This window comes from Anopheles maculipalpis, chromosome 3RL (genome assembly GCF_943734695.1).
Source record: "Anopheles maculipalpis chromosome 3RL, idAnoMacuDA_375_x, whole genome shotgun sequence".
Classification (NCBI taxonomy): Eukaryota; Metazoa; Arthropoda; class Insecta; order Diptera; family Culicidae; genus Anopheles; species Anopheles maculipalpis.
The window spans coordinates 47,470,353-47,495,070 of NC_064872.1; the positions used below are offsets into that span (position 1 = coordinate 47,470,353).

At 34.1% G+C, this 24,718-nt stretch overlaps 2 protein-coding genes across 2 annotated transcripts; both read right to left on the bottom strand.

Annotated features, from left to right (window-relative positions):
* Positions 1–8,727: 8,727 nt before the first annotated feature.
* Positions 8,728–10,134, bottom strand: LOC126560690 (uncharacterized). The gene is made up of 3 exons (XM_050216647.1): positions 9,494–10,134; positions 8,805–9,169; positions 8,728–8,760 (listed from the first exon to the last, which is right to left on the bottom strand). The coding sequence occupies exons 1-3, from the start codon at positions 9,990–9,992 to the stop codon at positions 8,728–8,730; spliced, it is 897 nt and encodes a 298-aa protein (XP_050072604.1). The 5' UTR covers positions 9,993–10,134.
* A 7,150-nt stretch (positions 10,135–17,284) lies between these two features.
* On the bottom strand, positions 17,285–20,224 carry LOC126560691 (uncharacterized). The gene has a single exon (XM_050216648.1). It carries the CDS (start codon positions 20,222–20,224, stop codon positions 17,285–17,287), a length of 2,940 nt encoding a protein of 979 aa, XP_050072605.1.
* Positions 20,225–24,718: the final 4,494 nt, after the last annotated feature.

The window sequence follows — 24,718 nt, forward strand, 5'->3', positions numbered from 1 at the left end:
GGTCCGTGGTGAATTATGCTGCGTTGCAGATAATGTTGCGCGCGCTGCTCGGTCGTTTGTTTGTTTATGTTGCAGGTTCTCATGTTGCGATGCTGGGTGGCGCGTTTTGCTGCGTCGCTTTTCTTGTGCTGTGCTGTCATCTTAACTTGATATATCTGAGATTTCTGAGATATCTAAAAATTCCGAGATTTTTGAGAATTCTGAGATTATGAGATTTTTAGAAATTTTTAGATTTCTTGGATTTCTCACAATTCTGAGATTGCTGAGAATTTTGAAATTTCTTAGATTTCTGAGATTTTTGAAAAATCTGAAATTTTTAAGAATTCTGAGATTTTCTAAAATAATGAGATTTTTGGAAATTTGGGATTTCTTAGATAGTAAAAATATTGAGAACTTTTTAATTTCTGAAATATCTGAAATTTCTAAGATTTGTTAAATTTCTAAGCTTTTTTAAACTTCTGAAATTTCTGATATTTTTGAAAATTTCTAGATTTGTGAAAATTCTGAGATTTTCGAAACTTTTGAGATTTCTGAGATTTTTGAAATATATAAAAATCTGAGATGTTTGAAAATTCTGATATTTATGAGATTTTCGAGGTTTTTAAAAATTCTGAGTTTCCTGAGAATACTGGGATTCTTGAAATTTCTCAGATTTCTATTAATTCCGAGATTTTTGAAATTTCTGAGATTTCTGAGATTTATGAGATATCTGAGATTTTTGAAAATTATGAGATTTCTGAGATTTCTGAGATTTCTCAAAATTCTGAGATGTCTGAGAATTCTGAGATTTCTAAGAATTGTGAAATTTTTGAAAAACCTGAGATTTCCAGAATTCTGATATTTTTGGCATTTCTGAGATTTGTGAGTTTCTCGAGACTTTTAAAAATTGGGAGATTTCTAAGATTTCTAAGGATTCTGATATATTTGAAAATTCTGAGATTTACTGAGAATTCTGAGATTTCTGAGATTTCTGAGCTTTCTGAGATTTCTGAGACTTCTTAGATTTATTAGAATACTGAGATTATTTATTTCTGAGTTTTGTGAGTTTTCTGCGATTTCTTAGAATTCTGACATTTCTTGGAATTCTGAAATATTTGAAAATTCTGAGATTTCTGATAATTTAGATATTTTTGAAATTTCTGATATTTCTGAGATTACCGAGATTTTTAAAAATTCTGAGACATCTGAGATTCCTGATATATCTTAAAATTTTGATGTTTTAGAGAATTCTGCGATTCTGAGATATTTAAAATAATTTGAGATTTCTGAGATTTCTCAAAATTCTGAGATTTCTAAGACTTTTAAAAATTGTGCGATTTCTGAGATTTCTAAGTATTCTGATATATTTAAAAATCCTCAGATTTACTGAGAATTCTGAGATTGCTAAAATTTCTGAGCTTTCTGAGATTTCTAAGACTTCTGAGATTTATGGTAATACGATTTTTGAAAATTTTGAGAATTCTAAAAAATCCTGAGATTTTTGAGAATTCTGAGATTCTGAGATTTTTGGAAATTTTGAGATTCCTGTAGATTTTTGGAAATTATGAGAATTTCAAAATTTCTGAGGTTTTTGAGAATACTGAGAATTCCGAAAATTCTGAGTTTTCTGAGAATTCTGAAATTTTAAAAATTCTGAGATTTCTGAGAATTCTAAGATTTTTATTTTCAGATATATCTGAAATTTCCTAGATTTCTTAGATTTCTGAAGTTTTTGAGATTTCTGATATTTTTGAGGTATCTATAAAATCTGAAATTTTTTAGAAATCTGACATTTTTCAAAATTCTAAGGTTTCTAAGATTTCTGAGATTTTCGAGATTTCTGAGTTTTCTGATTTTTCTGAGATTTCTGATATTTTTGAGATTTCTGAGATTTCTGAGCTTTCTGAGATAATGAAAAATTCTGAGAATTTGGAGAATTCTGAGATTCTGAAAATTTTGGAAGTTTTGAGATTTCTGAGATTTCTCAAAAATCTGATATTTCTAAGTCATCTTAGATTTTTGAAAATTCTGAGAATTCTAAGAATTTACATAAATTCTGAGATTTATGTAAATTCTGAGATTTTAGAAATTTTTGAAAATTTGGAGCTTTCTGAGATTTCTGATATATGTGAGATTTTCGAGATTTTTAAGAATGCTAACATTTCTTAGAATTATAAGATTTCTGAAAATTCTGAAATTTCTCAGAATTCTGATATTTTTGAAGTCTCTGAGATTTCTGGGATTCCTGAGATTTTAAAAAATTGTGCGATTTATGAGATTTGTAAGCATTCTGAGATTTTTGAAATTTCTGAGATATCTGACATTTCTGAGATTTCTTAGATTTCTGAAATTTTTGAGATTTCTGAGATTTCTGAGATATTTAAAAATTCTGAGATTTTTGAGAATTGTGAGATTTTTGAAATTTCTTAGATATCTGAGATTTCTGATATTTATGAAAATTCTGAGATTTCTGAGATTTATGAGATTCCTGAGATTTCTGAGATTTCTGAGATATCTTATAATTCCGACATATTTGAGAATTCTGAGATTATGAGATTTTTGGAAATTTTTAGATTTCTTGGTTTTCTCACAATTCTTAAATTTTTGAGAATTCTGAAATTTCTTAGATTTCTGAAATTTTTGAAAATTCTGATATTTCTAAGAATTCTGAGAGTTTCTTAATTTCAGAGATTTTTGGAAATTCGGAATTTCTTATATATAAAAAATTCTGAGATTTTTTCAATTTCTGATATATCTGAAATTTCTAAGATTTCTTAAATTTCTAAGCTTTTTTAAATTTCTGACATTTTTGAAATTTCGGATATTTTTGAAAATTCATAGATTTGTGAAATTTCTGAGATTTTTAAAATTTTTGAGATTTCGGAGATTTTTCAAAAAAACATAAAAAAATCTGATATTTTTGAAAAATTTTACATTTCTGAGGTTTATGAGGTTTTTCAAAATTCTGAGATTCCTGAGAATTCTGGGATTCTTAAAATTTCTGAGATTTCTAAGAATTCCGAGATTTTTGAAATTTCTGAGATATCTGAGATTTCTGAGATTTATGAGAAATCTGAGATTATTGTAAATTTTGAGATGTCTGAGATTTTTGAGATTTCTCAAAATTCTGAGATGTCTGAGAATTCTGATATTTCTTAGAATTCTGAAATTGTTAAAAATTCTGCGATATCGAGAATTTTGATATTTTTGACATTTCTGAGATTTCTGAGTTTCCTGAGACTTTTAAAAATTGTGCGATTCCTGAGATTTCTAAGTATTCTGATATATTTAAAAATTCTGAGATTTACTAAAAATTCTGAGATTTCGGAGATTTCTGAGCTTTCTGAAATTTCTTAGATTTCTGAGATTTATGAAAATACTGAGATTTTTTATTTCTGAGTTTTCTGAGTTTTCTGAGATTTCTTAGAATTCTGACATTTCTTAGAATTGTGAATTTTTTGAAATTCAAAATTCAAAATCAAAATTCTGAGGTTTATGATAATTTTGATATTTTTAAAATTTCTGATAATTCTGAGATTACTGAGATTTTTAAAAATTCTGAGATTTCTGAGAATTCTGAGATTTTTGGAAATTTTGAGATTTCTGAAATCTCTGAGATTTTTGAAAATTTCTGAGAAATCTGAGGGTTTTAAAATTTCTGAGATATCTGAGATTCCTGAGATATCTTAAAATTTTGATGTGTTTGAGAATGCTGAGATTCTGAGATTTTTAAAAAACATTGAGATTTCTGAGATTTCTCAAAATTCTGAGATTTCTATGACTTTTAAAAATTTTGAGATAACTGAGATTTCTTAGTATTCTGATATATTTCAAAATTGTGAGATTTACTGAGAATTCTGAGATTTCTGAGATTTTTGAGCTTTCTGAGATTTCTTAGACTTCTGACATTTATGAGAATACGATTTTTGAAAATTCTGAGAATTCTAAAGAATTCCGAGATTTTTGAGAATTCTGAGATTCTGAGATTTTTTGAAATTTTTAGATTTCTTGGATTTCTCACAATTCTGAGATTGCTGAGAATTCTTAAATTTCTTGGATTTCTGAGATTTTTGGAAAATCTGAAATTTTTAAGAATTCTGAGATTTTCTTAAATAATGAGATTTTTGGAAATTTAGGATTTCTTAAATATTAAAAATATTGAAAACTTTTTAATTTCTGATATATCTGAAATTTCTAAGATTTGTTAAATTTCTAAGCTTTTTTAAATTTCTGAAATTTCTGATATTTTTGAAAATTCCTAGACTTCTGAAAATTCTGAGATTTTCGAAACTTTTGAGATTTCTGAGATTTTTGAAATATCTAAAAATCTGAGATTTTTGAAAATTCTGATATTTATGAGTTCTTGAGGTTTTTAAGAAATTCTGAGATTCCTGAGAATTTTGGGATTCTTCAAATTTCTGAGATTTCTATTAATTCCGAAATTTTTGAAATTTCTGAGATTTCTGAGATTTCTGAGATTTATGAGATATCTGAGATTTTTGAAAATTATGAGATTTCTGAGATTTCTGAGATTTCTCAAAATTCTGAGATGTCTGAGAATTCTGAGATGTCTGAGAATTCTGAGATTTCCAAGAATTCTGAAATTTTTGAAAAACCTGAGATTTCCAAAATTCTGATATTTTTGACATTTCTGAGATTTGTGAGTTTCTCGAGACTTTTAAAAATTGGGAGATTTCTAAGATTTCTAAGAATTCTCATATATTTGAAAATTCTGAGATTTACTGAGAATTCTGAGATTTCTGAGATTTCTGAGCTTTCTGAGATTTCTGAGACTTCTTAGATTTATTAGAATACTGAGATTATTTACTTCTGAGTTTTCTGAGTTTTCTGAGATTTCTTAGAATTCTGACATTTCTTGGAATTCTGAAATTTTTGAAAATTCTAAGATTTCTGATAATTTAGATATTTTTGAAATTTCTGATATTTCTGAGATTACCGAGATTTTTAAAAATTCTGAGATATCTGAGATTCCTGAGATATCTTAAAATTTTGATGTTTTTGAGAATTCTGAGATTCTGAGATATTTATGAAAATTTGAGATTTCTGAGATTTCTCAAAATTCTGAGATTTCTAAGACTTTTAAAAATTGTGCGATTTCTTAGATTTCTAAGTATTCTGATATATTTAAAAATCCTCAGATTTACTGAGAATTCTGAGATTGCTAAAATTTCTGAGCTATCTGAAATTTCTAAGATATCGGATATTTATGGTAATACGATTTTTGAAAATTTTGAGAATTCTAAAGAATCCTGAGATTTTTGAGAATTCTGAGATTCTGAGATTTTTGGAAATTTTGAGATTCCTGGAGATTTTTGGAAATTATGAGAATTTCAAAATTTCTGAAATTTTTGAGAATACTGAAAATTCGGAAAATTCTGAGTTTTCTGAGAATTCTGAATTTTTAAAAATTCTGAGATATCTGAGAATTCTTAGATTTTTATTTTCAGATATATCTTAAATTTCCGAAATTTCTTAGATTTCTGAAGATTTTGAGATTTCTGATATTTTTGAGGTATCTATAAAATCTGAGATTTTTTAAAATTCTGAAATTTTTCAAAATTCTAAGATTTCTAAGATTTCTGAGATTTCTGATTTTTCTGAGATTTCTGATATTTTTGAGATTTCTGAGATTTCTGAGCTTTCTGAGATAATGAAAAATTCTGAGAATTTTGAGAATTCTGAGATTCTGAAAATTTTGGAAGTTTTGAGATTTCTGTGATTTCTCAAAAATCTGATATTTCTAAGACATCTTGAATTTTTGAAAATTCTGAGAATTCTAAGAATTTACATAAATTCTAAGATTTATGTAAATTCTGAGATTTTAGAAATTTTTGAAAATTTTGAGCTTTCTGAGATTTCTGAAATATGTGAGATTTTCGAGATTTTTAAGAATTCTAACATTTCTTAGAATTCTAAGATTTCTGAAAATTCTGAAATTTCTCAGAATTCTGATATTTTTGAAGTCTCTGAGATTTCTCAGATTCCTGAGATTTTAAAAAATTGTGCGATTTATGAGATTTGTATGCATTCTGAGTTTTTTGAAATTTCTGAGATATCTGACATTCCTGAGATTTCTTAGATTTCTGAAGTTTTTGAGATTTCTGAGATTTCTGAGATTTCTAAAAATTCAGAGATTTTTGGAAATTCGGAATTTCTTATATATAAAAAATTCTGAGAACTTTTCAATTTCTGATATATCTGAAATTTCTAAGATTTCTTAAATTTCTAAGCTTTTTTAAATCTCTTACATTTTTGAAATTTCGGATATTTTTGAAAATTCCTAGATTTGTGAAATTTCTGAGATTTTTAAAATTTTTAAGATTTCGGAGATTGTTGAAATATTTAAAAATCTGATTTTTTTGAAATTTTTACATTTCTGAGGTTTATGAGGTTTTTCAAAATTCTGAGATTCCTGAGAATTCTGGGATTCTTGAAATTTCTGAGATTTCTATTTATTCCGAGATTTTTGAAATTTCTGAGATTTCTGAGATATCTGAGATTTATGAGATATCTGAGATTTATGAGATATCTGAGATTTTTGAAAATTATGAGATTTCTGAGATTTCTGAGATTTCTCAAAATTCTGAGATGTCTGAGAATTCTGAGATTTCTAAGAATTCTGAAATTTTTGAAAAACCTGAGATTTCCATAATTCTGATATTTTTGACATTTCTGAGATTTGTGAGTTTCTCGAGACTTTTAAAAATTGGGAGATTTCTAAGATTTCTAAGGATTCTGATATATTTGAAAATTCTGAGATTTACTGAGAATTCTGAGATTTCTGAGATTTCTGAGCTTTCTGAAATTTCTGAGACTTCTTAGATTTATTAGAATACTGAGATTATTTACTTCTGAGTTTTCTGAGTTTTCTGAGATTTCTTAGAATTCTGACATTTCTTGGAATTCTGAAATTTTTGAAAATTCTGAGATTTCTGATAATTTAGATATATTAGAAATTTCTAATATTCCTGAGATTACCGAGATTTTTAAAAATTCTGAGATATCTGAGATTCCTGAGATATCTTAAAATTTTGATGTTTTTGAGAATTCTGAGATTCTGAGATATTTAAGAAAATTTGAGATTTCTGAGATTTCTCAAAATTCTGAGATTTCTAAGACTTTTAAAAATTGTGCGATTTCTGAGATTTCTAAGTATTCTGATATATTTAAAAATCCTCAGATTTACTGAGAATTCTGAGATTGCAAAAAAATTTCTGAGCTTTCTGAGATTTCTAAGTTTTCTGAGATTTATGGTAATACGATTTTTGAAAATTTTGAGAATTCTAAAGAATCCTGAGATTTTTGAGAATTCTGAGATTCTGAGATTTTTGGAAATTTTGAGATTCCTGAGATTTCTCAAAATTCTAAGGTTTGTTAGCCTTCTAATATTTTTGAAAATTCTGAAAATTCTAAGAATTTTGCATTTTTTTTAATTCTGATAAATTAGAAATTTTTGAAATTTTCTGAGAATTCTGAGATTTCTGAGATAACTGAGATATCTCAAGATTCTGAGAATTTTGAAAATTCTGAGAATTTCGAAAATTCTGAGATTTCAGAGAATTCTGAATTTTTAAAAATTCTGACCTTTCTGAGAATTCTGAGATTTTTTTATTTTAAGAATTTTCTGAAATTTCTGAGATTTCTTTGATTTCTGAAGTTTTTGAGATTTCTGAGATTTCTGAAAATTCTAAAAAATTTGAGACTTTTTAGAATTCTGAGTTTATTGAAATTTCTAAGGTTTCTAAGGTTTCTAAGGTTTCAGAGATTTTCGAGATTTCTGAGATTTCTGAGATTTCTGAGATTTCTGAGATTTCTGATATTTCTGAGATATCTGAGATTTCTGAGCTTTCTGAGATAATTAAAAATTCTGAGAATTTCCAGAATTCTGAGATTCTGAGAATTTTGGAAGCTTTGAGATTTCTGACATTTCTCAAAATTCTGATATTTCTAAGACTTCTTAGATTTTTGAAAATTCTGAGAATTCTAAGATTTCGGAAATTTTTGAAAATTCTGAGATTTTAGAAATTTTTGAAAATTCTGAGCTTTCTGAGATTTCTGGTATATGTGAGATTTTTGAGATTTCTAAGAATTCTGACATTTCTAAGAATTCTGAGATTTTTGAAAATTCTGAAATTCCTGAGCATTCTGATATTTTTGAAGTCTCTGAGATTTTTGAGATTCCTTAGATTTTAAAAAATTGTGAGATTTATGAGATTTGTAAGCATTCTGAGATTTTTGAAATTTCTGAGGTATCTGCGATTTCTGTGATTCCTTAGATTTCAGAAGTTTTTTGAAATTTCTGAGATTTCTGAGATATCTAAAAATTCTGAGATTTTTGAGAATTCTGAGATTTTTGAAATTTCTTAGATATCTGAGATCTGAGATTTATGAAAATTCTGACATTTATGATAGTTAACGCACGGTGTCCGGGAGAAGTGTTTTAAAAAAATTTTAACTTTATTACCATCGACCGACGGAGTTAGATACCGTTCGGATTAGCGTCTGAATATCAACTAACTAAATTTGGTTTGGTTTGGATTGATGCTGGTGCGTTGGTCCGTGGTGAATTATGCTGCGTTGCAGATAATGTTGCGCGCGCTGCTCGGTCGTTTGTTTGTTTATGTTGCAGGTTCTCATGTTGCGATGCTGGGTGGCGCGTTTTGCTGCGTCGCTTTTCTTGTGCTGTGCTGTCATCTTAACTCCTCCCCTCTTAAATGACTTTGCCCTCTAAGGCTCGTTGCTGCGTGGAATGAAGTTGGTCTGCTAACGAAGGTTTCGGGTCGTTTCGCTTGAGTCAAGTTTACTTTTATCGTCGTTCTCTTGAAGTGGAAGAATAAACAGATTATCAATGCGCATAGGCATATGAATGCAAATGTTCCTCCGAATACATTGAATTTCCATCTCAAAGAATCATTCTGCAAGTTAATACTTTGTAGTTTTTCTCTATGTTCTATGGTGAGTTTTTGTATGAGTTGGAGAGGCGGTTTATGTTCGATTTCGCTCTTATCGATGTTGATTTCTGCTGTTGATTTGAATGGTTTACCAGGAATGGTGACTTCGTTGTTTGAATAAATTTCTCCATTTATGATAATGTTACAATTTTCGAATTGTATGACGTAGGAACCGTTCAGTACTTGGTTCATTTTGCTGCAGTTTGATGCGATTTGAGCTATTACGTCGTTGATTAGTATTGTGTCTTCTTTGATTCTTTTTATGAAGCCTCGACTGTAAATCTTTTCGTAGTTACATTGTGAATCTTCTCTTCTCACAATTTGTTGAATGCATGTCGTGGGTTTTTGTAAGCCGATTTGTGGACATATATGAACATCTTCTTGTTGTTGGCACTTCTCTGTTATAGCATATACGTGGGTTTGATTTTGTAATATAAAGTTTTGTGTGACGATTATACGTGCATGTTGTTGTATTTTCGAGTCGATATAGTCGTACTCGTAAATTCTTGAAGATAGTTTGGGGAACTTTAGCATCTATAGTATATGTGATTCATTTACTGCAACTTGGGCAGTTGATTGCCTTAGCAATTCTTCCGGTGTGTTGTATTTAATGCTATTCTTCTCAAGAAACTGTTCTATTGAGGTCAGATCCTCAAGGGATAGTAGCTTACTGCTCGGAATCCCGTGTTTAACTAACAGTATAGCGTCTTCTATGACATCCAATTTTTCTTGTAGCATATTTATGTTGGAAAGTAGAATAAGTTTTCGAATTTCCACTTGGTGTGACTCATAGCATTCGTTTTCAATATTTACGACTTGGTTAGCGACATCAGTTATTTGTTTCAACCTGTCATTGAAACCTTGGTTGATTATTATTTGTTTGTTGCTTTCTGCTATCAGGGAGTTCATTGTGGAGTTAATGACATGTAGGTCGTCAGCATCTGGAGTTCCAGCGATCCATTTCCAAATTTTGCCTAATGTGTCCCATCGTTTTTGTCTGTTCACAAATGGTTTGATTTTCGCAAAAGTGTCCTGTAGCATGCTAGCTTTTATTCTGATCAAATTTTCGATAGATTCAGTAGAATTTCCGTTTGGACTATCTTGTAATGTTTCCTCTATTGTTTCTTTTATATCAGTTAAATCTATTGGATGTATTGTTCTTATGTATCCAATTTGTATCTTAGCTTTATCGATCGGTATTATGGCTAATGGATTGTTATTTAAATCATATATGTTTATATCTCCGAAAATTAGTTTGATCAACAGGATCATTAGTATTCTGTAACGATAGTTAAAATAAATTTGAAAGAATGTTAATATTTTTTCATTACTTTCTTAAGTTTATTTTATGTATTTTTCGATTGTTTGAATCGATAATTTATGTTGGATGATTCTCCTTTACTTTTACTGCGTTAAAACGACTATCGCGTTTGTTATTCGTCTTTTTCTTTTCGAATGCATATTCGTTTTCTACGTAATCCTTATATTTTTCGTTTTTGATTTTTTCTTCATTCTTTTTGAATAGCTCTAGTATTCTTTCATTTGTTTTTTCTCTTATTCTTGATCTCTCTAGCAGATCGTTTGATATTTCTCCTACATACACATTTCGTGGTGTATCCTTTATGAATGAATGTATGCTGTGATTATACTTATAAACAGCTTGTTGTACTAATGTTATAATGCTCATCTCTGGATTGAGTCTTTTTGTGCATCTAGCGATTTCCCTTATTGTCGAATGGCAACGTTCTATTTGTCCATTCGTTTCTGAACGATTAACTGGAGTTTTAAATATTTTTACTCCTAGATTTAGTATTGATTGTTCGATAACGTTTGACACAAACGTACATTCGTTGTCTATTACAATTTGAGCTGGTAAGTCCCAGTCATATAGGAGTTGTAGTAAAACTTCTTTTACATCAGCGATGGATTTCGATTTTATTGGTCGTATTTTAACGTATTTTGAAAATTTATCTATTGATGAGATAAATAAAAAATTTCCGTTATAAGCAAATATGTCGACATGGATAATTTCTCCAGGATATGTCGGTATTGGTGTTTTTACTGGTATAAATTTTTGGGGTTTTCTCTCGTATTTTTCTGTTTTACATATTTCACAATTTTTTACAATGTTTTGAATACTTTTTCTTATTCCAGGAAAGTAGAATTTTTTTATAAATTGTGATGAGTTTTCCTTAGCATTTCTGTGAGCAAAATTATGAATATTTTTGATTTCTTCAATTTGTGTTTCTTCATCGCATAGGTCTTGTACTTGTATTTGGGAAAATCTAGCTTTGACTGTTTTTGGATTATAGAGAGTTTTATAAACCTCTTGGATAATTCCCATTGTTTGTTCATCTGTGTGAATACCATTAATTACATTTGGATTGATTTTTTTTTTTAAATTTATCCTTGATAAAATCAGAAGTAAATGTTGGTTCTATGAAAATATGTCTTTTGAATTTCGGGGAAGGGGTAATTAAATGGTAGGAAGAATTAGTTCCAATTTTAAATATTAGTTGGTTGTGGAATACAATAATTGGTGCTTCTGTTGAAGGTATATACGAATGATCGTCTTCGTCAGCTGAGTGCTGAGTTGGGGTTAGTGAGTTTAGTTGTATACGGGAAAGTGCGTCTGCTACGACGTTTGATCTTCCGGGTTTGTAGAATAATTGGTAGTCGTGTTCCTCCATTCAGTTTTGCGTTGTTATTCTGCGGAGATAAAGCAAATTTTAATGGTTGATGATCTGTATGAATATTAATTTTAGCTCCGTATATGAAGTTTCTCAATGTGTGTAATGCCCAAACGATGGCAAGCATTTCTTTTTCGTTGGTTGCGTAATTTTCCTCTGTTTTGGAAAGAGTGCGAGAAATGAAGGTTATCGGTCTATCACCGTCGTGAAATTTTTGTGAAAGCACAGCTCCTAGTGCTTTGTCCGATGCGTCTGTTGTTAGTTCGAATGGCTTCTTGAAATCTGGAAAAGCTAAAACATCATTAGAAGATATTATGTCTTTAAGGGTTTGAAATGCGTTTTTTGCGGCTTGGTCAAATTCAATAGGAAAATTTTTTGATTCGTGTTTGGAAATTTGGCGATGGCCATCCTCCCCGCTTAGGAGTTTTGTGATGGGTTTTGCCAGTTGTGCATAGTTTTTAATAAACCTGCGGTAATACCCTGACAGTCGTAAGAATCTTCTCAGTTCTTTAAGGTTTTGTGGTTCTGGGAAATTTTTTATGGCTTCAACCTTTTTTATATTTGGTTTAAGTCCTTCATTTGAGACTATGAATCCAAGGAATTCAACTTCTGTTTTTAGAAATTCAGATTTGTCCGGTTGTATTTTAAAATTAGCGGCTCTCAAAGTTTATAGAACAATTTTTAAATTTTTCAGATGTTCTTCAATTGTTTCGCTAAAAATGATTACGTCATCGATGTATATGTGACAAATTTTTCCGATATGTTCCCTTAAAGTGTCGTCCATGACACGTTGGAATATTGAAGGGGCATTTTTTAAACCAAAAGGCATGCGTACGAATTCATATTTTCCGTTGTTTACCGAAAATGCGGTTTTTTCGATATCATTTTCCGACATAGGTACTTGATGAAATCCTGACGCTAAGTCAAGAGTTGTGAAATATTTATTTGAACCTAGATTGGCTAAAACAGTAGATGGATCCGGAATAGGATATTTATCGCTTATTGTTTGAGTGTTTAATTTTCTGTAGTCTACGACAAGTCTATTTTTTTTTCATTGGCAGCATCCAGTTTTTTTGGAACAATCCACATTGGTGCATTGTATGGGGATTTCGAAGGTCTGATGATTCCATCATTTAGGAGTTTTTCAATTTGCCTGTTAACTTCACCTCTAAGTGCTTGGGGATAGGGATACGTTTTACTATAAACTGGTGATTCATCTTTTGTTCTTATTGTCGCTTTGACTCGCGAAGTGCAAGGTAGTTTCATATCTGGTGGTTGGAAAAGATCTTGATATTCCTGTAATAGGTCATGTAACTTTCTTTTTTCGTTTTGGTTCAAATGATTATTACGAATATTGATTTTATTTTCTTCCTGTAGTTGGTATTGTTGTAATGGAATGATATTTGTGTCATCAATGATTAATATTTCATTGGCTGTGTCAATTACTGCTTTAATTTCCTTTAATGAATCGTGTCCGATTATGACATCAAATGATTTTAAATTTTCTAAATGATAAAATTTTAGCATTTTATCTGAATATGGTTTGAATAATCGTGCTTGAGAATAAGCGTCGATTTTAATATCTCCTGCTACAGTTGATACAAAAAATGGTTCATCAACCTTATGTGAAATTTTTGCATATTTAGGATGTATGTAATTTTTATTCGATCCAGTATCAATTAACATTTTGAGTGGTTCTGAAGCGTTACCATAGAATAAGAAGTAGGGCAACGCTGAGTTTAATCTAAAAAATTCAGCTCTCCTTCTTCAAGAGTGTCTCTGAAGTTGTAACCTTCTTGTTTTTCAATTGTTCTGAGATATCGTTCGAATGACTGTTGCACAATGTCATCCATTGTGTTGTTCACGTTGTTGTGTACGTTTTCGAATGTTTGTGCTAGATTGGCATCTGCTATATGGTTCATGGTGTTTATGTTTCCTGCGTTTGTTTGGATATTATTGATTCTAGGTCGTTTTGGTGGTCTCGCATTGTTTGAATTGGGACGATTTCCGTAATTCACTTGGTGAGTTCTGATGGAATTATCATCATCCATCGGTTCTGGTGGTGGTTGACGTTGAAATTGATTAAATTACCTTAGTTGAAAGGGATGTTGGTGCCTTGGAGTGAAATTGTTAAAATTTCGATTTCCATACATTTGTGGTTTTGGGTAATGAGGCCTTGGTGGTGGCTGAGGATGTATGTACCTTATTGGTGTTGGTGGCGGTAAGGGAATCATATTCCTTGGTGCCGTTGGTGGAGTGTAGGTTCTTGGTTTTGTTAACATTTTTCTGCATTCAATGTTTTGGAAAGAGATACAATAGCTGTATGCTCCTGCAAGGGATGTTGGTTCATAATTCCTTATGAATTTGTCAACGAGTCCTCTCATGAAAGCATCCGTAATAAGTGACCAATGTTTTTTTGATAAGGTTCCAGTTTATGCCTACGTTTGAAGCGACGAGTGAGTCATTCGCTTCACCTCGATTTTTCTACGAATGAATTTGCATATCATGTGGTATTTATTTTGACGTTCGATGTTGTCTGTACCTTTAGTTTGGTATAGTTTCACTAAACTATCTACGTCATTTAACCAGCTATTCAGTTCGCTGGGATCCCCAGTGAATGTTGGTAAATCCTTTACCAAATCAGGGATTTTTTCAAACGTTTCAGGATTTACACTTGTTCCATCTGGTTTTGTAAAATAAAGCGCTGGATCGGAATAATCGATAGAAGTGGGGGCAATATTGCACGCTTCGAGTGCGGTAATGCGGTTGATAATTTGATCAAGTTCGGGTCTCGACATTTTTAGTGTTAGGGATTGTAATGAATTAATTAAATTCTCCAGGATGTTTTCGTTAGTTTTAACACGTTTTTAATTTCGGTTGTTGGAGTTGGTAATATGTTATTGTGAGAAAATCTCACTTAATTACTGGCTGTAAAGTTTTCTTTGCCGAGAGAAAAAAAACCGTGATCACTTCGCGCCGTTCCGTTTGAGAGTGTGTATTCCTCTGTCAATCGAGTTCATTACAATTTACAAGTTCATTCCTAATTCTAGAGTTCATTCCTAATTCTAAAGTTCATTTTGCTCTAGATGATTTCATGTAACTAACTTATCTAGTGCAATCCCTTTTCGTTCGTCATTGAAATATTTCATGAAACCTGAATTTAAACATTCCCGGCCACCAAAGAAGGAACTTCTTTTAAATCATGAAACTTATAGAAATTCGCTACCGTGTGCTTATAGCATCGATTTATAGCAGAGTGTGACCGTTGTGCTATCGATCGTTGATCGATTACTCTCTGTACCTGGGTTTACATTTCTAACGGAAGTGTGATTGCCTCATTTGTCATACAAAATTTAAGTATTGGGTAACAATGCGATTCTGGCCGTTGCTCGTACAATTTCCTTTCCTGCGGCTGTGCGTAGCGTTACAACTCTAACTATACCGTCCTTCCCTGGATGTAACGCTGTGATTCTTCCCATTGGCCACAAGGTAGGTGGAACATTATCTTCTTTAATGATCACCAGTTGCCCTTCTTTTAGTTCTACCGGTGGCACTGAATATTGCTTCGCGCGAGCTTGAAGCTGCTGCAGGTATTCCGGATACCAACGCGACCATATACATTGAAGATGCTTTTGAATTCGCTGAAACTCCTTCAACCTGTTCGACGGAACCTGTCTTCTATCAACCTGTGGCACAGACAACATATTCGACCCTACCAAAAAATGACCGGGCGTGAGCGGTTCCATGTCTGAAGGCTCACTTGATAACGGAATCAGCGGTCGAGAATTCAAGCACTGTTCGACCTGTGCCAGCAGTGTAATCATGCCCTCCTGAGTGAGGCTCGTGCCTCCTAACGTGCGGATGATGTGTTGTTTCGCTGATCGTACCGCAGCCTCCCACAGCCCTCCAAAGTGTGGTGCCCGTGGTGGAATGAATTTCCACTGTATACCATCGTTGGCACACCAGTTGAAAATCTCATTGCGTTCGCGATCACTGCATTTAAGCATCTCAAAAATGCGATGAAGCTCGTGTGCAGCTCCCTTGAATGTGGTGGCGTTATCCGAATGAAGTTCCGCGATCTTGCCCCTGCGAGCCACGAAGCGTCGTAGTGCTGCCAAGAAGGCAGCGGTAATGAGATCGCTCACAAGTTCAATGTGGACAGCCCTTGTTGCGAAGCAAACAAAGATAGCAATGTACGCCTTTGTGGCACTTCGGTTGCGTACGGTCGACTTCAAGAATACTGGCCCACAGTAATCGATGCCACTCACCAAAAAGGGCCTTGTCGGTGAAACCCTTGAAGCAGGCAGGTCCGCGACGGATTGTTTCACCAGTATAGGCTTAACCTTGAAACATTTGTGACAGCGATGGAACACAGCCTTCGTTAAATTGCGTCCACCAATAATCCAGAACCGTTGACGAAGCATGGATAGTAATAGTTCTGGACCAGCATGCAAATATTTCTCATGGTATGCTGTTGCCAGTAAGACCGCCAGTTGATGTTTTGAAGAAAGTAGTATCGGATGCTTCGATGACTCTTCCATTTGTGCATGCCGAAGCCGGCCACCAACACGCATTATTCCGGACTGGTCTATGAATGGTGATAACCATTTTAGCCTCGAGTTACGGGGTAAGTCCTTACCATTTGCGATATCGAGTCGATCCTTCGAGAATGAATCTAGCTGGGATAGGTGGCATAACCGAATCTCAGCTTGATCCAACTCACGCACTGTCAGAGGTGGTACTGATGCGATGAGTTCCTGAATTGTGCTTGTTTGCTGAGATTTGTTTACTGCGTTTGCTGAGGAATTGCTCGAACGCATGCACCGAATGAAACGCAAACAATACGCTGTAGTTCTACGTAGTTTAAGGTAGGTAGAGAACCGCGCAAAAAAACCGTTGGTGAACTCATTTATGGTTGCCATTGCTGCGACTTGTACCTGAACTGTTCGTTCTTCTTCCGTTAATTCTGCTTCTATTTCAGGTTCTCCCTCAGGCCAACATTCTTCCTTGCTACTAAGCCAAACTGGCCCATGCCACCACCGGTGACATAATCGCAATTTGTCTGGAAGCAGACCACGCGATACATCGTCAGCTGGATTGTCCACACCAGGGACATGCCTCCAGCACTTTATCCTGGTCTCGGCCTGAATTTGTGCCACTCTATTGGCTACGAATGGCTTCCAGCGTCGCGGTGACGAATTTAGCCAATGCAGAACGGTCATCGAATCAGTCCAGCCGAATATTTCATATGAACCGTTGAGGGACTGACTGACCTTCTGGATCAGTTGCATTGCCAATCTTGCTGCACAAAGCTCTAACCTGGCGATTGAGTTAGTGTTTGCTAGTGACACAACCTTCGATTTAGCAGCCTAAACATGTACCGAGATTTCTGAATGGCTTTCCGTTCTAAGGTAACAACAAGCACCATACGCTAATTGGGAAGCGTCCGCGAATAAGTGCAACTGCACGCTTGTTGCTTCTCTAAGTGATGCAAATCACTTAGGGGGATGCCGCACTTCACGAAGTGAGTGTAGTTTGGAATGAAACGCCGTCCATTCCCTTTGAAGATGTGATGGTAGCTCACTATCCCAGTCCCAAGCCTTCCCGTTGGACTTCAGGGACCACAATTGTTGCATGAACAGTTTAGCAATGATGATGGTTGGACCCAAGTGGGAAGCCGAGTGGGTCGAAGATTCGGGCAATATACGACAAAGTTAGCCTCTTTGTCAAAACCGTTGATGCAGGTGGCAGATCAATACGGAACCGAAGCATGTCAACTGCTGGCTCCCACACGAGTCCCAGTGTTGATACAGATTGTGGATATTGCCATTCGTGTGTTGGAAGAACTGCCAAATCTTCTGATGGGACACCTTTCAGTGCTTCCGGTGCGTTGGATGCCCACTTTTTTAATGAGAAGCCTGCCGAGTTAAGCATTCCCGTGATCTGGCCTCGCATCTTGATTGCATCGGCTACGTCTTCTGTTCCCGTTAGCAAGTCATCTACGTAGAAATAATGAAGAACTGCAGTCACTGCCTTTGGAAAATGTATTTGATGATCGTATGCAATTTGTTTTAAGGTTCGGGTTGCCAGAAATGGTGCGGATGCGGTGCCATAGGTTACCGTTTGTAATTGGAAGGTTTGAATAGGCTCTGTGGGATTGTATCTGTACCGAATACGAAGGTATCTTTGGTCGTCGTCATCATGGCGAATTTGGCGGTACATTTTTTCGACATCTGCTGATAGTGCTATCGCATGTGATCGAAATCGAACGATTATTGTGAACAGATCGTCCTGAATCACAGGCCCAACCAACAGTTTGTCGTTCAAAGAGTATCCAGAAGCCGATTTGCATGATGCATCGAATACTACTCGCACCTTTGTGGTTGTGCTCGTTTCCTTTACCACCGCGTGATGAGGAAGATAGTAGTGCTCGCCGGAATCATCGACTGGATCGGTAAGACGTTTCATGTGGCCGAGCTGTTCGTACTCCTTCATGAATTTGGTGTACTCTTCCTTCATTGTAGGGTTGCACATCAATCGACGTTCTACTGCTAGGAACCGACGATCCGCGGTCGCCTTGGACGCTCCTAAAACGATACTTGGATTAGAAGTCTGCGGTAAACGTACAACATACCTGCCCGATGTATCTCTTGTTGTAGTGGACACGAAATGCTTCTCGCAAGCATCTTCTTCCGCTGACAATGCTGGATCACCGCCAATCGTCTCGATTTCCCAGAATCGTTCCATAATCGAATCCAGCGAAGATGTACTGCTGCTAGCCAGGTGGCACAAATGCGAATCATGCGAAATGCCTGATGATGCATTGCCAGCAACGACCCAACCAAATGGCGTCTCTACAAGCCAAGGTTTCCCTTTGCCGAGGGAACGTTTCTTACCAGAATGGAGCTCGCAATACGTGTCTCCACCAATTATGACATCGATCTTGCCAGGCACATGGAACAAAGGATCCGCGAGTGGCAAGTCAGGGATTTTCCACGACGACGCATCGATAGGTGCCGTTGGAATTTGGAAGAATGGAGGGTCAACAACGAGCAACTCGAGTTGACAAGCATGCGTGTGGTTCCTAGATGTCACGGTTGCAACGATTGAACCCTTCACCTGTTGCACTTTGTTCCCGATGCTCGAGACCGACACGTTCACCTTGTTTCGAGGTGTCCCAAGCAGCTTCCGAGCTAGCGGCTCGGAGATGAAATTCGACATGGAGCCGGAGTCGAGGAGCGCCCGTGCCTCATGTCTCACACCATAATCGTCCACGATGTTCAGTAACGTGGTTTCCAAAAACACCATACCGTTATTGTTTTGCACTCCCATAGAAACTGTTGAATCCACCGCCGGAATATGCAGAAGCGTATGATGACGCTGACGACAACTACGGCACGAATAATCCGACTTACACTGTTTAACCTGGTGTGAATCGCTTAAACAGTTCCAACACAAATGCTTCGACGACACAATTTCACGACGTTGCTGCACGTCCTTTCCGTTGAATACCGGACAGCTCCTTAAAAAGTGACTGTCGACACACTGCAACGGACACTTATTGGTTGCAGTACCGGGGGGAGATGACCGCGAGGAAATTGCGTTTGTTATAGATCTACGTGGAGCGGCAGAACGTAGTTTGCCGGCCACCTTACTCTCACTTTCGGTCGAAACACTCGCGAAGTTATTAGTCGATTTCAAGATTTGTATTCGGTCCTGTACAAACTCGATGACGTCTCTATAACGATCTTTCGTGAAATGCACTGAGTGTTTCTCCCACGCTAATAGGGTAGCACGATCTAACTTCATCAACAGCATGTTGGATAACGGTGTGTCCCACGAATCTACTGGCTCGTTCAGTTTCACAAAACCGTTCACGTATCGCGAAAATTCGTCCACTAAGCTGGTAAGTTTTATCACACACTCCGATTGCACTCCGGGAAGATGGTGTAGCTTACGATAATATTCCCGTACGAGCAACCGCGGATTGTCATATCGTTTTAGTAGCGCGGACCAAGTCACTGAGTAGTTATCTGCCGTTAACTGCGTATGTTCAAAGGGAAGCGCCGCTTCCCCCTTTAATGACGACAGCAGATATTCCAACTTTGCAATCGATGGAAGCTCCGGTGAGGCATCGATCATCGCGATGAAGCGGTCACGAAACGACAGCCATTTCGTTTGATCCCCATCGAAAGATGGCAGTTCGATTTTTGGAAGGCGCAGATGTGGCGCGTTAGGCCTACCAAACGCGAGCGTGGAAGAGGCCATGCCTGACGTATCGTTCAAAGAACTTTCGTCCCTTGGAAGCCTTTCCCGCAGAAAACCCTTCAGCTTCCTGCACCGCTCCTCAACGTTGATTCGCTCGATGATGCATGCTTCGATCGCTTCATTGCTGTCGTCGAGCTCCTCCAGCTTTGCTACTGCAGCGAAGAACCCTTCCTTGTACCTTTCCAGGTCTTCTAACACTTCTGGGATTTGCTTTGCATCATCCCCAGAAAACTGTTCCTTGAACCGTTCGAGCGCACTTATATTCTCCAACGCAATCCGCTTCCGTAACTGAATAGGCTTTAGTTTTTTATCCATGTCACGAATAAAACACTCACGGTAAGTAAAGAGTCACACGAAAGAACACGTTACCGCTTGGCGCGAAATTTCAAACGATGGCGATGACCGAATCGTTGACCGTTGCCCTTGATGCAGAGCGTTGCGCGATGGCGGTAAACGACGCGAAGACGATAATACAAATTTGCTCTTGATGCAGAGCGTTATTCCGAGCCCTTGATGCAGAGCGATGAATAAAAATCCGAAAACTTTACAATCCGGTTCGAAGGACCAAAAAATGTGAGAAAATCTCACTTTATTACTGGCTGTAAAGTTTTCTTTGCCGAGAGAAAAAAACCGTGATCACTTCGCGCCGTTCCGTTTGAGAGTGTGTATTCCTCTGTCAATCGAGTTCATTACAATTTACAAGTTCATTCCTAATTCTAAAGTTCATTCCTAATTCTAAAGTTCATTTTGCTCTAGATGATTTCATGTAACTAACTTATCTAGTGCAATCCCTTTTCGTTCGTCATTGAAATATTTCATGAAACCTGAATTTAAACAGTTATATTAGTTTGCGATCGTTTTTGATACGCGTTATAGATTTTTTCACAATTTAAATTTTTCACTTACAATTTTTTTGTAATATACTTACAGTACCATACGCATCCTGTTTCGGGCGTTGCTTGTTCGTTTTATGTTGTCTTGATTCAGCTCCTCTAGCGGGCCTTGTGTTGTTTTTCGTTCCTCTAACGGACGATGTGTTGTTTTTCTAGAAAACCGGCTATGATAGTCCTCCTTCTCAGTGTGACGGATGGTTCCTTTTTGTCCTGCGTGAGCTGCTAACTGCACAGGTGACTCGGGATCCTTTTCACACGGCTGCACTCGGCGATCAGGTCTTTTTCAGTTTAGGATTTGGTGATAACTTTCACTCTAACGTGGTTACTTTCACTTGCACCTTAACTTTATTTTTCACATAGCGCGGTCCCTATTCGGGCGCCAGTTAACGCACGGTGTCCGGGAGAAGTGTTTTTAAAAAAAACTTAACTTTATTACCATCGACCGGCGGAGTTAGATACCGTTCGGATTAGCGTCTGAATATCAACTAACTAAATTTGGTTTGGTTTGGATTGATGCTGGTGCGTTGGTCCGTGGTGAATTATGCTGCGTTGCAGATAATGTTGCGCGCGCTGCTCGGTCGTTTGTTTGTTTATGTTGCAGGTTCTCATGTTGCGATGCTGGGTGGCGCGTTTTGCTGCGTCGCTTTTCTTGTGCTGTGCTGTCATCTTAACTTGATATATCTGAGATTTCTGAGATATCTAAAAATTCCGAGATTTTTGAGAATTCTGAGATTCTGAGATTTTTGGAAATTTTTAGATTTCTTGGATTTCTTACAATTCGGAGAAATCTGAGAATTCTGAGATTTCTTAGATTTCTGAGATTTTTGAAAATTCTGAAATTTTGAAGAATTCTGAGATTTTCTTAAATTCTGAGATTTTCGGAAATTTAGGATTTCTTAGATATTAAAAATTCTGAGAACTTTCAAATTTCTGATATATCTGAAATTTCTAAGATTTCTTAAATTTCTAAGCTTTTTTAAATTTCTGACATTTTTGAACTTTCTGATATTTTTGAAAATTCCTAGACTTCTGAAAATTCTGAGATTTTTGAAATTTCTAAGATTTCTGAAAATTTCGAGATTTCTGAGATTTCTGAGATTTCTGAGAAACCTTAAAATTCAGAAAACTTTTAAATTTCTGAGTTATCTGATATTTTTGAGATTTCTTAAATTTCTTTGCTTTTTTAAATATCTGACATTTCTGAAATTTATGATATTTTTGGAAATTCCTAGATATGTGAAAATTCTGAGATTGTTGATATTTTTGAGATTTCTGAGATTTTTGAAATATTTTAAAATCTGAGATTTTTGAAAATTCTGATATTTCTGAGAAATATAAGGTTTTAAAAATTCTGAGATTCCTGAGAATTCTGGAATTCTTGAAATTTCTGAGATTTCTAAGTATTCCGAGATTTTTGTAATTTCTGAGATTTCTGAGAATTCTGATATTTCTTAGAATTCTGAAATTTTTAAAAATTCTGCGAAATCGAAAATTCTGATATTTTTGACATTTCTGAGATTTCTGAGTTACCTGAGACTTTTAAAAATTGTGAGATTTCTGAGATTTCTAAGTATTCTGATATATTTAAAAATTCTGAGTTTTACTTAAAATTCTGAAATTTCGAAGATTTCTGAGCTTTCTGAAATTTCTTAGACTTCTGAGATTTATGAAAATACTAAGATTTTTTATTTCTGAGTTTTCTGAGTTTTCTGAGATTTCTTAGAGTTCTGAAATTATTGAAAATTCTGAGGTTTCTGATAATTTTGAAATTTTTAAAATTTCTAATATTTCTGAGATTACTGAGATTTTTAAAAAATCTGGGATTTCTGAGAATTCTGAGATTTTTGGAAATTTTGAGATTTCTGAAATTTCTGAGATTTTTGAAAATTTATGAGAAATCTGAGATTCCTGAGATATCTTAAAATTTTGATGTTTTTGAGAATTCTGAGATTCTGAGAATTTTAAAAAAAATCTGAGATTTCTGAGATTTCTCAAAATTCTGAGATTTCTAGGACTTTTAAAAATTTTGAGATTTCTGAGATTTCTAAGTATTCTGATATATTTAAAAATTCTGAGATTTACTGAGAATTCTGAGATTTCTGAGATTTCTGAGCTTTCTGAGATTTCTTAGACTTCTGAGATTTATGAGAATACGATTTTTGAAAATTCTGAGAATTCCAAAGAATTCCGAGATTTTTGAGAATTCTGAGATTCTGAGATTTTTTGAAATTTTGAGATTTCTGAGATTTCTCAAAATTCTATGGTTTGTTAGCCTTCTAATATTTTTGAAAATTCTGAAAATTCTAAGAATTTTGCATTTTTTTTAATTCTGATATTTAAGAAATTTTTGAAATTTTCTGAGAATTCTGAGATTTCTGAGATTACTGAGATATCTCAAAATTCTGAGAATTTTGAAAATTCTGAGAATTTCGAAATTTCTGAGATTTCTGAGAATTCTGAATTTTTAAAAATTCTGACCTTTCTGAGAATTCTGAGATTTTTTTATTTTAAGAATTTTCTGATTTTTCTGAGATTTCTTCGATTTCTGAAGTTTTTGAGATTTCTGAGAATTCTGAGATATCTAAAAAATCTGAGATTTTTAAGAATTCTAAGTTAATTAAAACTTCTAAGTTTTCTAAGGTTTCTGAGATTTTCAAGATTTCTGAGATTTCTGAGATTTCTGCGATTTCTGAGATTTCTGATATTTATGATATTTCTGAGATATCTGAGATTTCTGAGCTTTCTGAGATAATTAAAAATTTTGAGAATTTCCAGAATTCTGAGATTCTGAGAATTTTGGAAGTTTTGAGATTTCTGACATTTCTCAAAATTCTGATATTTCTAAGACTTCTTAGATTTTTGAAAATTCTGAGAATTCTAAGATTTCGGAGATTTTTGAAAATTCTGAGATTTTAGAAATTTTTGAAAATTCTGAGCTTTCTGAGATTTCTATTATATGTGAGATTTTTGAGATTTCTAAGAATTCTGACATTTCTAAGAATTCAGAGATTTTTGAAAATTCTGAAATTCCTGAGCATTCTGATATTTTTGAAGTCTCTGAGATTTTTGAGATTCCTTAGATTTTAAAAAATTGTGAGATTTATGAGATTTGTGAGCATTTTGAGGTTTTTGAAATTTCTGAGGTATCTGCGATTTCTGAGATTTCTTAGATTTCTGAAGTTTTTGAGATTTCAGAGATTTCTGAAATATCTAAAAATTCTGAGATTTTTGAGAATTCTGAGATTCTGAGATTTTTGGAAATTTATAGTTTTCTTGGATTTCTCACAATTCTGAGATATCTGAGAATTCTGAGATTTCTTAGATTTCTGAGATTTTTGAAAATTCTGAAATTTTTAAGAATTCTGAGATTTTCTTAAATTCTGAGATTTTTGGAAATTTGGGATTTTTTAGATATTAAAAATTCTGAGAACTTTCAAATTCCTGATATATCTGAAATTTCTAAGAATTCTTAAATTTCTAAGCTTTTTTAAATTTCTGACATTTTTGAACTTTCTGATATTTTTTAAAATTCCTAGACTTTTCAAAATTCTGAGATTTTTGAAATTTCTACGATTTCTGAAAATTTCGAGATTTCTGAGATTTCTGAGATTTCTGAGATACCTTAAAATTCAAAAAACTTTTAAATTTCTGAGATATCTGATATTTTTGAGATTTCTTAAATTTCTATGCTTTTTTTAATATCTGACATTTCTGAAATTTCTGATATTTTTGGAAGTTCCTAGATATGTGAAAATTCTGAGATTGTTGATATTTTTGAGATTTCTGAGATTTTTGAAATATTTAAAAATCTGAGATTTTTTAAAATTCCGATATTTCTGAGATATATGAGGTTTTAAAAATTCTGAGATTCCTGAGAATTCTGGAATTCTTGAAATTTCTGAGATTTCTAAGTATT